Source organism: Phodopus roborovskii, unplaced genomic scaffold, assembly GCF_943737965.1.
Source record: "Phodopus roborovskii unplaced genomic scaffold, PHOROB, whole genome shotgun sequence".
Taxonomy (NCBI): Eukaryota; Metazoa; Chordata; class Mammalia; order Rodentia; family Cricetidae; genus Phodopus; species Phodopus roborovskii.
The window spans coordinates 15,518,203-15,534,549 of NW_026125397.1; the positions used below are offsets into that span (position 1 = coordinate 15,518,203).

The 16,347-nt window shown below is 41.5% G+C and overlaps 1 protein-coding gene across 1 annotated transcript in view; it reads left to right on the forward strand.

Moving 5' to 3' along the window:
* Tbc1d32 (TBC1 domain family member 32) overlaps nucleotides 1-16,347 on the forward strand; it is a 165,993-nt gene that overhangs the window by 113,964 nt on the left and 35,682 nt on the right. The window contains exons 26-27 of the mRNA XM_051175508.1: nucleotides 3,592-3,717; nucleotides 11,621-11,704. Coding sequence (XP_051031465.1) covers nucleotides 3,592-3,717; nucleotides 11,621-11,704 — 210 coding nt within the window. The remainder of the gene's footprint in view (nucleotides 1-3,591; nucleotides 3,718-11,620; nucleotides 11,705-16,347) is intronic.

Genomic DNA, 16,347 nt, shown 5'->3' on the forward strand with positions numbered 1-16,347 from the left:
AGAAAAGGACAGACACACAGACATAAACAAGGAGATACAACTAATATACCATACAATGTACCCATTTAAAGAAGACAGCCCATTGATTTTTAGTATATTCATGGACATACCCATTCAGATCCTCAAAGTGATACAGTTAGCAATGTTGAACTAAAGCCTCTGAATGTGTGAGCCAAAAAAAAAAAAAAAAAAAAAATCTGCATTCATTTTGATGTTTTGTCACAGCATCAAAAATCTAAGTAAAACAGGTAGTATGCAATAAATACACACATTCTCAGTGACTAGAGGAATCAATATTGGTTCCTCCTCTTGTTTTCACATCATCAAATTCTGCCTTTCTGGCTTTTGTCATTAGACACTGGAAATTACTTATAAATTAATGTGGCTTTAGAAATTCTAACTCTCAGATTTGACGAAACAGCCACAATCCATGTAGCTTTGTGGTTGAAAGCTCCTTGCAGTAGATGTCTGTAGACCTCTTTCTTGAGTTAGGTACTCGCTACACTTATTCTGTCATCTACAAAATGTCACTGTCATTTTTACTGACACATAAAGGTATGCCTTTTGAGTGCTTTATCCCATTTTTCCATAATTAGAAAAAACTCAGAAAATGAACAGTCTTTCATTGTACAATTATTTCAAATTTAGCCTTTTATGGCATCAGTATTCTATTTTACTGCTTCTTCTGTTATATTTCTACTTATCTGATGGGACATTGATTTTCTGCCTGGCAAAACATTCTCATACTACTATATAAAGAACAAGTTCCTTACTGATAATCACTCTTCAGTGCAATGTGCCAGATAATATTAAAGCACAGATAAATTCTTCTGATATTTTCCCATATTCCCATATGAGAAAATGGCCCAGGCTATAATCCATAACTATAAATAGCATTCTCTCTTAGTTTTGCCAATCATGATTTTATTTTATTTCACAAATTAAGTGTGATTAAGGACAGAGTGCATAATACAAAACGTAAGTGAATTCCATGCCAAACTTGTTGGCATATAAGTTTTGAGGTCTGAATAAATTCAGTATAAATTCTTGAACCTTTAATTTCTATGCATTTCTGTATGCAGGAGCCATATCATGTCTTAGGTGAACACACGAGTTTTCTGCCATGCTACATGTGTGTTATCTGTTTGGCACATTATGACGAGAGTATTAGGAAAAGTGTAAGTCTGCAGACACTGTGAATTGTATATGACGGGAGTAAAGGATTTATTTTTCTAAAGAATTCTTTTGAGATAGGGTTGCATGTAGCTCTCACTGGCTCAAATCTCCTTATGTGGCTGAGGATGGCTTTGAACTCCTGATTCTTCTGCTTCCACCTCCAAAGTGCTGTTTTGAGGTTGAGTCCATTGTCACCGTGGCAGGAAGCATGGCAGCACACAGGCAGGCATGGTGCTGGAGAGGCAGCTCATAGTTCTACGTCCGCGTGGGCAGAAACAGGAAAAAGAAAGACTGACCCTGGCTTCTCAAACCTCAAAGCCTCCCCCAATGACACGCTTCCTGTAACAAGGCCTCATCTCCTAATAGTGCCACTCCTTGGTGGCCATCCAAATCTATGAACCTGTGGGGGGGCATTCTTATTCAAACCACCACAGTATGTTTACACATATGTGAAAATGTTGTGATGAAACCTGCTTCAATAACTATATGACGTTGAAAGAGGAAACGTTACTTATATCTTTCAGACTTAGAGTTGGGTAAATGTCAGTCTTTATCCCCTGTGCTTCTGGGAGACTCTTTCAGTGCTTTCTCTTGTTTAGTATAATAAGGGTAATACGAAATGATAGCCATGTTAATATGACTGGAAGGAGGGACATGTCTGTCTCTATCGTTTAAAATACACCAAACTAACTTTTAGATAAAGAAAATTGGTAGGTTTTTGTGGTAACTTTATCAGGGCTAAATTATTATAACAGTGATAATCTATGATATTAAGTTTCTAGAAATATGTTATCATTAGAACTACATAGAATTGTTTGCTATTAAAATGGTGATGTAAGTCAGTAATGAAATTATTATACTCAGTGTGTGTGACCACACACACACACACACAAACACACACACATACTTATTTATGATTCATTTTTATACAGGCCCTTGTATTGCACCTAAAAATCAGCCAGAATTATAAAAGTGTCATAATTGTCAACCTCTTAAGCTAGTGTGGTGGCTGTTTTCATTAGGTTTTCTATTGCTGTGATAAAACACCATGACAAAGCAACTTATAGACACAGTATTGGCATGTAGGGATCTTAGCAGCATCTCTGAGCCTCCGCGCATCAGATGCCAGCAGATCTCTCCTTCCACTTCCTCAGCTGTGACAGCTGAAATGCCTATTGCCAAATGTACCCTGGGGAACAAAACTGCATCCACCCAAGAACCCGTTTGCTATGAGATCATTCTTCCAGTGCTAGCGTTTCACACAAATACAAATGTATAGGATACATCCTCTGTACATATTTCCTTTGGCTCATTATAATGACTCAAGATTTATAAAGGTGGTTATACAAATATTATTTGCTTTTATTTTTTTCTGAGTGGGAGGTCAGTATTTAATAATAAACTACACTGCTTAACCATTTCCTTTTTATGCTTCTCCAAATCTCCAGTTGTGCTTAATGTTTATCTCAGGCAGCCTTTTTTCATTAATTGATTCATTTACTAATTATAAATCACAGTGTTCTTTTCTCATATTCTTTGGATGTTGACCACATTTTTAATTTTATAATGATTTCAGTTTGATTTTTTAATTTTTTAAATGGCAGTGGGTACTTTTTGGCAGGGAGTTACTTGTGTATCATCTTGATTTTCTAAGGTTGTCAATCTTGTTTGCAACTGGGAATGGTGGCACGCACCTAAAATCCCAGTACTTTGAGTCTAGGGCAGGAACATGCCGAATACAAAGTCTGTGCCATGGTGAGATCATGAAAAGCTTTCCTCGTAACTTCAATACCCTTAATCCATCCTCGGTTATGCGTACAAACACAATTCCAGCTGTGACAACTGTGGGATGATGGATGATGTGTGTCAGGCTTCTAAGACTAATTAAAACTGTAATTTAGATCACGGACCTTCTGCACCTCAGCCGGACTGCTCTCTCTGTGTGTACATGTACAGGAAGGCAATAGTTTATTCTTTCCTGTAGCCTCACTTTTCCATGGTCAGTTACCCAGTACCAACCAAAGTCTGCAAATATTAAGTAGGGAAGTTCAAATGTAAATAATCGTTTGGAAATTGCACATTGTTGCAGGAAATCTGATGAGGTTCTCTGCTGCTGGCTCTTCTTTTCCTGTCTTCCACAAGAAACGTTCCCTGTCTAGCGATGTGTTTTGCATGTAGTTTGCCATTAGTCATGCAGTACCATTCTGATAATTGCCAATTGTTGTATACTAGTGTTTAGTTAACCCTCAATTATTTTATGGCTCTAATATGCAGAGTGGAGTGCTGTTATTTTCTTGTAAGAAATTATCATTGCTCTATTTTGTTATTAGTGTTATTGTTAACCCTGTTCGCCTCACTATGGATATTTGACCCTATCTAGTTTGTAATATTCTGACATGTTATTTTTCTTACTAGACAGTGATATCGGAAAGCTCTTATCATGCTTCAAAATGTCTGACAAACAAACAGAGTGGATAGAAAACTGCCGAAGACAGTTTTGTAAAACCATGAAGTCCAAGCCGGATTCAGTGAGTGGAGAAGGTGAGTGTGGTGCCTTCTAATGGGATCTGCCTGCATAAAATTACTTTAACCGAAGCCGTAGCTCCTGAAGCTTTCTACCCGTGTGTGCAGGAAACATAATGATAATTGGAAAAGGCCATTGCCCCCCCCCCCCCAAGAGACTTGTAGTTCTGAGTGAACCGATGGTCAAACATCCCGAAGCCTTTTTTACGGTCTGGACTGTGATGTGGCGGGCAGCTCTGAGGTCCCCCTGCCTTTTCTGGGGCTACAATTTACCTGGTTTCAACAGTCTTCACTTTCATACATCTAATGTTGCTGTATCTTTTTATTAGTGACATTAAGTAAAACCCCCGCCAGGCATCCACCAAACAAATTGAGTGATTCCTAAGGAAGCTTTGTGTTAAGGGAACTTATCAAGCAAGCTTAACTTCAGTTATTCACTGCTTTAGTTTCTGGAAGCCATAGCTTTGCCCTGATGCTGTTATGAGCTAGATTTCCTACAACTTGTCATTAAGGAGTGACCTCATTTCATCAGCCATACTTAGTGGTTTTCATATTTTTTTTTATAAAATTAAAATCAGGAATTTAAAATTTTAATTTACACCTTGCTGGAAAATGGTATTTTCAGAGAACAATACAATATTTATGTGGCAACAAATCTTAGATTATTCTCCACAGTATGAGTATAAATGAGCAGTTAAACTATGCTTAGTTTCCCTTAAGATTTATAAAAGTATCGCTGGGCAGTGGTGGCACACGCCTTTAATCCCAGCACTTGGGAGGCAGAGGCAGGTGGATCTCTGTGAGTTCCAGGCCAGCCAACAGAGCTAGTTCCAGTACAGGCTCTGTCTCAAAAAAAAAAAAAAACCAAAATAAATAATAGTATTTGGAAATTTAGTTATATCTGGTCATCTTCACAATAGTTAAGAGAAAATTGCCCAGTTTTTTTTTTTTTTTTTTTTTTTTTTTTTTTTTTGATGTGGGCTCCTTGTGTTTCTAGGTTTTTTTCCAGACAGTAAGCTATGAGAGGATCATGGAAGCCTGTGGGGATGGTCAGCTGTGTGTTCCTACACTCAACAGCCCCCCCCCCCGCCCCCCGGGCGAAATGATGCTTACCTAAGCCAGAATCTCTCCCGACCCCCAAAGACATGTCAGTGCTTAAAAAATGAAGAGACATTAGGTTCCTCCTCACCTCACCTCACTTTTGGTTTGAATCTCCTTTCAGCCCCTGAGAAACAACTGTTTTTCAGACTGTATGATTGTTGGAATGTGTTTCCTCCATCTGCATTCCCACTCCAGTACCAGAAGGAAATGGGGTGGGGGGGGGAGGAAGAGGGGAGCATTCTCTACTTCACTGGTTGAATTTCAAATGTGGCTTTAGGTCCTAGACTTTTTATTCATTAGGAAACAAATCATTCCAGAATTTTCTTTGTGGGTTTTGTTTTTGTTTTTCTATTTCACTGTCAGGAGAGTGTCAGTAAATTAACTGACTCCTGGTGTCCTTTTGGCTTTGCTGCCTGACTTAGTGCCTGTCTACTGTGAGTAATCCAGTTCTGAGTCAACCCCAGATGTGGGATTGATTCTGAAACTGAACCAACCCCAGATGTGGGCTTCCCCACCCTTGCGTCAGTATTCTAGAGTCAGCTCCCCATTAACTCACCACTTCCTCATTATAGTGTAATCAATATCTCCCATTAATCTAGTGATCTAGTAGTTTTACAGTTTAATATATCCCCTACATATATTTCTATTTTTCATTGATATTGACAGATTCACAACTAAAATTCCCATATGTGTTCACTACAGTTTGAGATGGTCACTGTAAAACACTTACAATGTATTTAATAGTCAATAGAAACTTCAGTTGTACATGGTTATACACACACACACATACACACGCATGCATTTGCACATATTTACATATAAATATATGTACACATATATATTTCAATCCCAAATTCCTTGATTTTCATCACTTAGTTCCTAAGAACATGTTACATAAGATACTGTCTTAACTGAAGTACTTCTTATTCACCATCTGGATCACTATTATCCAGTACATGAATTTTTTTGGACACAATATTGCTATGGAAAGTAGATTAACCCAAAACTCTAAAGTCTTGTGCCTGAGCCCCTAAAGTTCCTGGATTGCAAATATACGAGCTTCCTAATTACGTTAAATAAGCAAGATAAAGGCATGACTTCATTTATAATTTTATTATTTAGTGATTATTTCTATATTTAAAAAATTATATTGCATTCCTGTGTGTTTAAATGTGTGTTACACATAGTATGCATGCATGTGTGTACATGAGAGGGTGGGAAGAGTAGCATAACATACATGTAGAGTCCAGGAGAGCCTGTGGGAGTCCATTCTCTCCTTCTGTCTTGTGGGTCCTGAGGATTGAGTTCTGGTCATTAGGCTTGGGCTGCAGGTGCCTTTTCTTTTAAGATATCAGGGTTGCAAGAATACCTCAGTGTCAGAGCTTTTGCTTAGCATGGAGAAGGCTCTGTGCTTAATTCTTAGCCTTTCCCTAAAAACATTGTCAAAGAAGGTAACAATAAAAGAAGAAAAACACACGGTAGACTGATTTATCTGACAGAACTAAATTTTTGCCTTTAAAGGACCTACTTAGTAAAACTGTGAAAAGAGCTTCCAAAGTGACCCACGCTTTTGGAAGATGGTTGTGGTGCTATTTTGTTTGTAATCTAACAAATAAAGCTCGCCTGAAGATCAGAGTGCAGAGCTGAGCCACTAGTTAACCACACACCTACATCACTAGTTAGCCATAGAGGACAGGCAGTGGTGGCTGTATCTTTAATCCCAGCACTTGGGAGACAGAGGCAGCTGGATCTCTGTGTGTTCAAGGCCACCCTGGGCTACATGAGAGCGAATCAGTCTAAAAGAGAAACAGAGCTCACAGTTTTGATCCCAGCACTTGGGATCCCATGCCTTTAATCCCAGCACTAGAGAGGAATATAGGGCAGGCAGGAGGAGACAGGAGCTCAGTACAGTCTGGGGATGCAATCAGAGGACACGATCGCCCCTTCAATCTGAGCATTGATAGAGGTGAGGACTCTCTTGTGGCTGGCCACTTTGCTTCTCCGACCTTCAGCTTGAACCCAAACATGCGTCTCTGGGTTTTTATTATTAATACCAACTAGAATTCGTGCTACAGATGGGTCGGGTGTTTTTGTCCTTTTCTGTTCTGGGATACAAAGGTAAACACCTGTGGTATCCCACATACAGCAAACAAAATATCTCTAGAAAACAGAAGGCAAGCTGTCTGCTTAGGATCTGTGGAAGTGAATTTTCTTTGTGTACTTTCGACTAGTATATTTTAGCTTTATTGGTGGAGAATAACAACAAAAGCAGGAAACTAGAACAGAGCAATAAAACCCTGCTTCCTCCAGCTACAGAGCCAGGGAGAGGGCAGCTTCCCAAGGGCAAAAGACTGTCAGAAAGTTAACTTCTTGTCCCGTGAAAACAATATGGAAAATGATTCTGAGCCATGCTCAGTATTTATGTCCCAAAAGATAGTCTGGGACAACAAAAGTGTTTGAAGAGACCACTAAACCTGAGAATCGGGAGGAGAACAGACCAAATTAAAGCCAGCTGGCTGTCATGCCAAATAAGGATTCTGGGAGCAGCCCCTGCTGGCCTCTTGAAGTCCCTTTTATAGGAGAGATAAGGTGCTCACACAGGTGAGAGAGTTGGCTGTTAGACATTGTTAGAAAGATACAGGGAAAGAGAAGGAACAAGGGTAAGGATCATGTGAATGGGGTCTCAAGCAGTTTACGTCAGAACTAAGAAAGGGAATTTCTTCTTGCAAGGACTTAGCACAGGACGACAGGAGCTTATTCTTAACTGTTTAAGTGCAAACAGAACCCTTAATCTTCAAGGTATATTTTTCCTTTCTTGTTCTCCCATTAAGTACAAGGTTCCTGTTTTGGCCTTACAGAAATGATGACAGGAAGCTTATTAATTTGTTAAGAGCACTGATCTTATAAGGCCTGAGAAGAAATGGAGAAGCACATGTCAAAATAATGACTCCAGACTTTCCAAAGCAAGACAAGACAGTCTTGGAAGCCAAGAGAGTCAGTGCCTTTCCTACAAGGGATAAGCAATGCAGAGGGCAGTGGGGAGAGCAGTAATCATCACACTGCAATTACCCTCAGAAATGAAGAGAGATGCTCTCTCTGAAGGAAGGCCACCCCACAGCACGGCTGTCCCTACTACTCATGAATCCGTGATTATACAACAGAGGAAAGACTTGAGTGAAAGAAGAGATGAGCAACTTGAAAACATCGAGAATAACAAGCTGGCTGTGCGTGCAATAATTTGTATTAATAACTAGATAGAGTTGTATAGTTCAAGTTCTTACAAAATTAGGATTCTAATTTGGAGGAGAAGAGACATGAGAAAAAAGATTCCATTCTTGAGTATGCAAGGGTCAGAGGAACAAAATATCTGGTCACTACCTACTTGCAGGTTAGTAGGGAGAAAACGGAACTGTCAATGTTGCTCTCACATTCTCTTGATGAGACTGCAGTCATATAATCATTTCTGAGTGTGTTTGCAGAGTGAGTCCAGCAGGCAGTTTTATGTTTGCCTCTGTGTTGTTCTTGTTTCAGAAGCACTTGCTGTAGTGATGGGGATTTAGTTTGTTACAGCCTTAAAAGTGTGAATTTATTTCTCACAGTTTTGAAAGCTGGAAAAACAGAGGTCGGGGTTTAGGCAGATTCCGTGACCGGTGTAGGCTTGTTGTCTGATTCACAGACTGAGCAGTCACTGCCTTTTCTCCTGATGGAAGGGGGCATGGCACTCCAGAAACCATTGATGAGCGCTGGTCTCATTCTTAAGTCAGGGCTCTCCTGACTTGCTCTCTTCCCAGATGTTTCATCTCTTTGAGAATATATGGGAGCCCATTCCACATAGGGGCGCGCTCTCTCAGCCTAGACACACCAGGGAGAGCCTAGGCCCTGCTCTAGATGATAGGACAGATGTTGAAGATCCCCCCATGGGAGGCCTCACCCTCCCTGGGGAGCAGAAAAGGGATGGGATAGGGAGCTGGGAGGGGGGGATTGGAGAGGAAGGGAGGGTGAGGGAACTGGGATTGGCATATAAAACAAGCTTGATTTCTAATTTAAATTTAAAAGAAAAGGAAAAATATATTTTACCTAATATTTGTACAGTATGTTTTAATATCAAACCTACTTCCCATTTCCCCGCCTCTAAGTCTTCCTATTTCCCACAACTACCTTTTGCTCCAAAGTGCTTATGCTGACTTCACCTCTCCCTCTGCTTCCCCTTCTCCTGAAGAAAACTGACTGTTGCTCCCCCTGGTGTGACCAGTTGTTTATAACAGCCTTAAACTTGGTAGGGTGTAGTAGGCTTTCTTGTCAGACTATCTTTGGATTGCAGCCTCCAAATAACAGCAGAGAGACTTATTACTAATTAGGAAAGCTTGTTTCCAACTAGCTCTTATAACTTAGTTAGCCCATAATTTTTTTAAATCCACGTTCTGCCACAGGTCCATCATCCAACTTGTTCTGAGCCTAGCTGTGTGCCTAGATTCCCCCCTCGCTGCCCTGAAATCCCACATATCGTCTTCTGTCTACCTGTATGACGATGCAGCTCTTTATTAAACCAACCAGAAGGCTCCTTGGCAAAGACACACCTTCACAGTGTACAAAAAGATTATCCCACAACAGTGGGGAGTAATCATCTTACAGTATATGAGCGTAGGGAGATATTAACAGTACGGTAGCGTCAGGGTTGGGGTGGGACAAGGTCAACAGAGAAGTGAAGACAACACTTCTCTTCAATTTCTGCCGTCAGTTTTTCATCTACAGAAAACCCATGAGCTCTTTTAGGCCTATAAATATAATCGTGGAGTCTTTTAACTATGTTGGAACTCTAGAGACCTGGCATAATTAAAGGTAGAAAGGCCATAGTTTAAAATCCTTCATAGCCATTTCAGGGTAGTATTCTATAATTAATTTGTAACATTAAGAATTGCTTCTCTCCCCCCAAGTTTTAAAATCTTTCACCAACAAGCCAGGATGTTGGTGACTTTTGATACTTTTTTTGGTTTGGGGAGATTTTGCTGGCATTTTGAGTTTGTTGCGTCTAAAAAATACAAAAACCAAAATAAGGTTTTTAAAATCTCCTCCCAGTAGCTGGAGGATTAGAAATCAGAATCCCCTGTCTCCCTTTGTTTCCACTGGGACAAGAGAGATGGGATTGTGCTTTTCTCTAGCTTCCCTTTGAACCGTCCTGTCCCTGCTCAAGTCTCATGGGTCAGTGGCAAATCTAGTAACTCCCATGACAGGTATCAGTATCATGCATATAGGTAAATATTGTGTTTTCTGGTGTGAGGCTCACAGCAACATGCAGATTGATGTATGAGCCTATGCACAGAAACAGTAACACACCCCGGTTTTTGAAGAAAACATGCTTTGTTTGAAAGAGAATTCACCTCAGTAATTGCCAAGCAATATGCTTTAATTTGTCCCACTTGAATACATAGCACATAGCAAATATGCTTGAGCTCAGTGAAGATAAGTACATTATAATTGAAGGTCTAAATGGACATTTCCATTGAAAATGATGTTTCTGAACAATATTTGTTATTGTATATTTTGCACTTTAGATTATTAGTCTTAACCATGAAATTAAGAATTATTATATGTGAAGTTCATCACATTGTCATTCTACAAGATCTATCTCAGAAGTTTATAGACATAAATGTTAAAACTTGTCACCTGGGGACATTATATGTGGATTCATAAAAGACATTTGAAACAATTTTAGAAATCTGATAAATTTGTGCCTGTGTTTGTAAATGTAGAACCAGCCTAAGCAATTACAAACTCAGACCTGTATACAGAGGTATTTCTTAAGCCATGACTTAAATTTCTGTGTTTTTAAATACTCATTTCACTTTGAAATCATATCATTAATAGAGTTCAATGAATAAAAACATTTCATTTTTATCTCTAGTCATCAAAATGTTATGCTTATATAGCTTGCTGTCCAGAGTTACTGAAAACCACACCATTCCTTTTTTATTATATGAGTGTTACATGTTGAACATTAGTTTTTCTTTGAGGAATTTTATGCTTCAAGTATAATTGCATGAGAAGTAGGATCCATATAGTTAATAAAGGTCATGGTTAATATTCTAAGTGTGAGAACGGTACAATCTTAAAAATGTAGCTCAAGACTGTTTTCTTCATTGTTAAGCAATCAGCTACTGTACAGATAGATTTCTTTAGAGAAATAAAAACAATTCCTCTGGTTTGCATATTAATTATAATCCCCTGGAGCCTCCATCTGTAGGATGTATTCAACACTGTGATATCACACGGGCCGAGAAGGGAACCATTTTGTCAGATAGTGCATGCTTTGTTTGATCTGGTCCTGGAACAGATACCATCAGCTACCAAGTGTAGAAGGCATAATATGTCACAGATTTGAAAGTGGCATGTGCTGTGCACTAATCCTCGTCTTAGAGTTCACTACTTTTGTGTATACAAATGACAAAATATGATAACCTAATGAGTACATTAAAAACGTTTAACAAATTCTGAAGTAATCATTAGGTAATCTAAATATGATAGAGAATTCTTTTTTAGTTATATACTGAATAAGTTCGCAGGGAAGTTATTAAAATTTAATTGAAATCAGAAACATTATGAATATTAATAAAAGCCTGCATTTTGAATTAAACTCCTCAGAACTGTAGAGTTGAGGTGACCTTTTTAAAAAAGATTCTGTCCTACAAGCTTCCCCTCCCTCCAGTCCTTCTCAAGTGATCTTCATGTGCTGTGATCTTCATGTTTGTGACTTAAAGATGCGTTGTCACGCATTGTCCCCTCTTGACTTTTAAATTTCTAATTACTCTCCTGTTTGTTACAGCGTTAGGAGAACTACTTGAAAAATTTGTGCTTCATCTCACCGAAAATCCGTCTGAATGCTACTTCCCTTCAGTGGAATACACAGGTATCTTTGAAACTATTGTGATGTTTGGAAAATGTTCGGTTTGTAAATAGGTGCTAATCCTCAGTGCCAGGTTTCTGGAGGACTGATACGTGCAAGTTTTCCCATCTGAAAATTCTCTCGTTTCACACCTAGTGTTGCTGTGCCCTTCATTTGTTTCTGGTCTCTAGTAGAAACTTTTCTTAGGTAGCTTTGCCTACTCTTCTGATTTTATCATATGCCTCTCCCTGGCCTCATCAGCTCAGAACTAGCTAATGATGGTTGTCTGCTTTCCGCTGCACTGATATAAGACTGGAAAAGTTAAAGTGAAAAGTTTACGTTGACTCATTATTCTGACCCAACATCACAGAAATGTAACTGGTGATGTTCTTGCCTCTACATCCCCATATGATATCATTTGGTCAACATGAGTCAGTGTGTGTGTGTGTGTGTTCTTTTTTTCTCTCATCTAACCCTGACAGCCTTCTGCAGACTCCACCTTGAAATTGGCATGGTCACATTAACGTTTTGCTTCTTCTAAAAAAATTATTATTATTTTTATTTCATATGTATGTGTTTTACCTGCATGTATGTATGTAGTGTGTGTGTGTGTGTGTGTGTGTGTGTCTGTGTGTGTGTCTGCATCTGTGTGTGTGTGCTGTGTGTGTGTTTGCGTGTGTGGTGTGTGTGTCTGTGTGTGTGTGTGCATGTGCGTGTACGTGTGTGTGTGTGTGTGTGTGTGTGTGTGTGTGTGTGTTGCCAATAGAGACTGGAAGGAAGCACCAGGTCCCTTGGAGTTGGAGTTCAGGATGTGTGTAAGCTACCATGTGAGTGCTGGGAACCAGTCCCCGTCCACAGCAAGAACAGGAAGAACCCTCAACCACTGAGCCATTTCTCCAGCCCCTCGGTTTCCCTTTTAAAAAGAATACTCTAATTATTTGAGAATTTCCTACAATATATTTTGATCATATTCACTCCTGACTACTCCTGATACACATACTCCCCCTTCCCCTTTTTAATACATTGAGTCCAATTTATGTTGCCCAAACACTCTTGGGTTGGGGGGGAGCTTCCCAAAAGAATTGAGCTACAAGGGTTCACACCCCTAAAGGAAATCGGTTTTTTTTTGTTTGTTTGTTTTTGTTTTTGTTTTTTTCCCAGCAGCTATCAAATGGCAATAGCTTCTTAGCTAAGGGTAGAACTTTATGCTTACCATCATCCCTCTGTGATGGGATTTTGTGTGCCTTGAGCATGTACAGGTCTCATGCATGTTGTCACAGTCTGAATTCCTATGTGCAATTTCCCTGTTGTTTCAGGAAAGCACTGTTTCTTGTAGTCATCATTTATAATCCTTCTACCTCTTCTCTGCTTGTTGATGCTCTCATGAGGGATTAATCATCGAGTTTTGTCCCAGACGAGATTAAATAATGTCATTTAATCTACTTCATATGAATTTAATGATTTTCAAATTTGCACTTTCTCGTCAGAGGTTTTTATTTTGTCAGCTTCATTCTCATAATTCCAATTGCTAAATAGGAGCACTAGCTGGGTGCCTGGATATCATGACATTCTTTAACCACAAAGTGTCAACAGTAACTGTTTTGCATCTGCTGATGTACACTGTCTTTCTGTGTGCCCTGTCATGGTAGGACGTATATCTAAGTGGAAAACTGAGGAGTCAGTACTGATATTTGCCTTCCACTGTTACTCCTGTGTTCTTACTGTATCTCCACTGCCTCTCAAATTTATTTCAGCTCTCCCTCATTGTTATTCTTTATGTTAACTAAAGCCAGCATCGCCTCTTGCCTAGGGGATCAAAGACCCTTTGCATGCTTTTCGGTTTTCAGCCTGGTTGTTTAACCCATATATTCTTGTGCCTGGGGTTGTGGTTGCTTGAGACAGGGCATCACAGTGTAACTTAAGCTGGCCTCGTACTTGCTCTCCTCCTGTGTCAGCTTCCATACTATTGTCATACGACCTTTATACCTACACACAGTAAGGGTGATCCTTGGCATGCAAATCTGGACCTGTTCATTCCTCTACTCCTTCCCCTGACCACTGAGTAGAGTCTGAACCAGTAACCCAGCTCCTGGTCATTTCTTTCTCATGTTCTGACTCAGTATCTGGTTCTTCATGGTACTTCAATCTCCTACACATAGTTTCTGTGTTTTACTGTCATTGTATCCTTTGGTTCTAGAATGATGTTCATGTTCATAAAAATAGTTCAGTGTTATATGTTACTACTGGCATCTATGCCAGACACCCTTGCCTTTACCTCATGATTTCTACTGGATGTACACGGTACACGGTAGCACCTGAATGATAATGCCCAACTCAGCTGTTAAATTCAGGGCTAGGTATCAACTTTATCTTTACTCCTAAGTAGAAGTTCCTCCTCTCTGCTACAGTGTGTTCTTACCTTATTGCCTCAGGCTAAAACACTCTTTAGGTCTCACATAGCTTTGTACCTCTCCGGTTTTACTTGATTAAATATATTTGATCTTATATAAGTATCCTGGGGTTCCTACTGGTATGATGAAATACCATGACCAAAAGCAACTTGAGGTGGGAGGAGTTTATTAGGCTTACATATCCTGACTCACAGTCTACTGAGGGAAGGTTAGGTAGGAACCCAAACCAAGAAGAAGCCTGGGGGGCAGGAGCTGGTGCAGAGGCCTGGGGGGTGGCCGGGGGCAGGAGCTGGTGCAGAGGCCTGGGGGGGCAGGAGCTGGTGCAGAGGCCTGGGGGGCAGGAGTTGGTGCAGAGGCCTGGGGGAGGCAGGAGCTGGTGCAGAGCCCTGGGAGGCAGGAGCTGGTGCAGAGGCCTGGGGGGGGGGCTGGAGCTGGTGCAGAGGCCTGGGGGTGGGGGGCAGGAGCTGGTGCAGAGGCCTGGGGGGGGCAGGAGCTGGTGCAGAGGCGGGGGGCGGGGGCAGGAGCTGGTGCAGAGGCCTGGGGGGCAGGAGCTGGTGCAGAGCCCTGGGGGGGGCAGGAGCTGGTGCAGAGGCCTGGGGGGGGCAGGAGCTGGTGCAGAGGCCTGGGGGGGGCAGGAGCTGGTGCAGAGGCCTGGGGGGGGGGCAGGAGCTGGTGCAGAGGCCTGGGGGGGGGCAGGAGCTGGTGCAGAGGCCTGGGGGGGGCAGGAGCTGGTGCAGAGGCCTGGGGGGGGGCAGGAGCTGGTGCAGAGGCCTGGGGGGCAGGAGCTGGTACAGAGGCCTGGGGGGGCAGGAGTTGGTGCAGAGGCCTGGGGGGGGCAGGAGCTGGTGCAGAGGCCTGGGGGGGGCAGGAGCTGGTGCAGAGGCCTGGGGGGGCAGGAGCTGGTGCAGAGCCCTGGGGGGCAGGAGCTGGTGCAGAGGCCTGGGAGGCAGGAGCTGGTGCAGAGGCCTGGGGGTGGGGGCAGGAGCTGGTGCAGAGGCCTGGGGGGGCAGGAGCTGGTGCAGAGGCCTGGGAGGCAGGAGCTGGTGCAGAGGCCTGGGGGGGGGCAGGAGCTGGTGCAGAGGCCTGGGGGGAATGTTGCTTTCTGACTTGCCCCTAATGCTTTCTCAGCATGCTTCCTTGTAACATCCAGGACCACCAGCCCCAACCAAAACTGGCTGCTTCCCACAAGTCATTAAGAAAACAACCTACAGGCTTGCCTATAGCCTGGTCTCATGGAAGTATTTCTCAACTGAGGCTCCTTCCCTCAAGTGACTGTAGCTTGTGTCAAGTTGACATAAAGCTATCCAGCACAATAAGTGTCCCTATTCTCAGGAATTTAATTCCACAGCTAGTCCAAAGAGAGTGACTTGTATAAACACACAGGTGACTCTGTAGTAATTATTTACTTCTAATGTCAAACTGAGAAAAAGATAAAAGAAGCTCTAAGAGAATGAAAAGAGATCTGCAAAGATTAAGTGGACGGAACTGATATTCACCGGGCTTCTGTTCAGCTTACATGTGTGCGGGGGTTCTGCATGTGTCCTGTCATAGGACCCTCTAACGTTCAAACTGTTAATGTTTAAAACAAGGAAACTGAGCTATAAAGGAGAGGAATCATAGATTAAGAAGATTTTTGAAGAAACGCTTTTGGGAAGGAAACTAAAATTGAGCGAATGAACCTTAAAACTTGCCTGAGAACATCACCGGCTTTCGCAGTGACATCTGTAGCAAGAAGCGAGTAGCAGACTCTAAACACGTAGTCTCCTATGACTAGAGTGAGCAGACCTTCAGGCTGAAGGGTGGTGTTCTCCACTCTCTGTAATTCTTTATGGTATGTTGTTCTGCTGGGTCATATTTTCCACAAATAATAATGAAAACAAGATGATGTTTTTCTTACCAAAAGACTTAGCAAGATTGATCAATAACGTGCATGTGTCTACTATCACCCCTTACAGTTCTGAATTGTGCGGAGTGAAATCTCAGGTGTGGGATTCATTGAATGTCTTTTGCCGTCCAATGAGCCTTGAATGTGAATTTAACTTACTTAAAGGGTTCAGCTGAACAGCTGTCTTCCAGAGGTTTATAGTAAAGTCAGAAATAAAGCAGCGTCCTTTGGACTCATAGTTGGATATTTATTATTCTGATACGGTGAGTTAGTGCTGGTTTCTGTCTAAGCTGCTATGGGTCCTCATCCTCATGTGGTTTTGAGACTGTAGGACAATGGTTACTATTGTGAAATCTTCCTCTAATTACTGC